Genomic DNA, 798 nt, shown 5'->3' on the forward strand with positions numbered 1-798 from the left:
GAGCTCATAATTCGGGCATGAGACCTCAGCTGCCTTAACACGTTGGAAGCCTGAGGCGTGAGGTGGTTATAGTTGCACAATCATCTTCTGAGGTAACCTCTCCCTCCTCACCTCCCAGAGGCAGCTCGAGTTCCAGGTGGAGAAGGTAATTGTTCAATTCCACATTATATCCTCATATCCCCTTCTTAATCTCCAACTGCTGACTGCAGTTCTAACAGCATTATAACAAGAAGCAGTGCAATTTGAAACACGTATGCATCCCATCTACAACTTCTTCACTGCCAAAGGGCAGATACGTTTCCCGCAACTTCATGGAGCATAAGCTCCTCTCCTCCTATGCCTACATTAATCCAGGCATAATTTCTCCAAGATTTTTTGTAGTGACTCTTCATTGAAGTAGAGGGGATCTGCCTGGGCAGGTGTAACATTGTCACTGCTGTCACCACTGTCAACGAGAGCTCCTACCAGCCTGCAGGGCTGCAGATAGGTGCCTTATCCTGATAAAGGCAACGCCACTGCTCTCAATCCCTAGAGTGGCGATGGGGGCTGCAGTGGGCCGCGGAAAAGAAGCTGGTTCCTCGCTGAGGCTGGCTGCACGTCCTGCTTTACCTCCTGACACATTATCCTGTCAGAAGCAGAGCTGGACCCCAACTCCAATTCTCTGTGCTACAAGACAGTGCTGATAAGGACACAACGGCTAAGCAAGAGTCAGATCCAGCTGATGGCCACCAAAGCATGAATGGATAAGAACGACCTTGTGTCCCTTACAGATGAGTATCTGGGTCATGCAGAGACAGT

At 49.5% G+C, this 798-nt stretch overlaps 1 protein-coding gene across 1 annotated transcript in view; it reads left to right on the forward strand.

The window, feature by feature from the left end:
* Window positions 1-532: 532 nt before the first annotated feature.
* The window catches only part of POLR2G (polymerase (RNA) II (DNA directed) polypeptide G), a gene marked incomplete at its 5' end in the record, with an annotated part of 716 nt that continues 450 nt past the window's right edge, over window positions 533-798 (forward strand). Inside the window, 1 exon segment of the mRNA XM_010187055.1 lies at window positions 533-796. Within this exon segment, the coding sequence (XP_010185357.1) occupies window positions 533-796 (264 nt within the window).

Source organism: Mesitornis unicolor, unplaced genomic scaffold (genome assembly GCF_000695765.1).
Source record: "Mesitornis unicolor isolate BGI_N332 unplaced genomic scaffold, ASM69576v1 scaffold37326, whole genome shotgun sequence".
Taxonomy (NCBI): Eukaryota; Metazoa; Chordata; class Aves; order Mesitornithiformes; family Mesitornithidae; genus Mesitornis; species Mesitornis unicolor.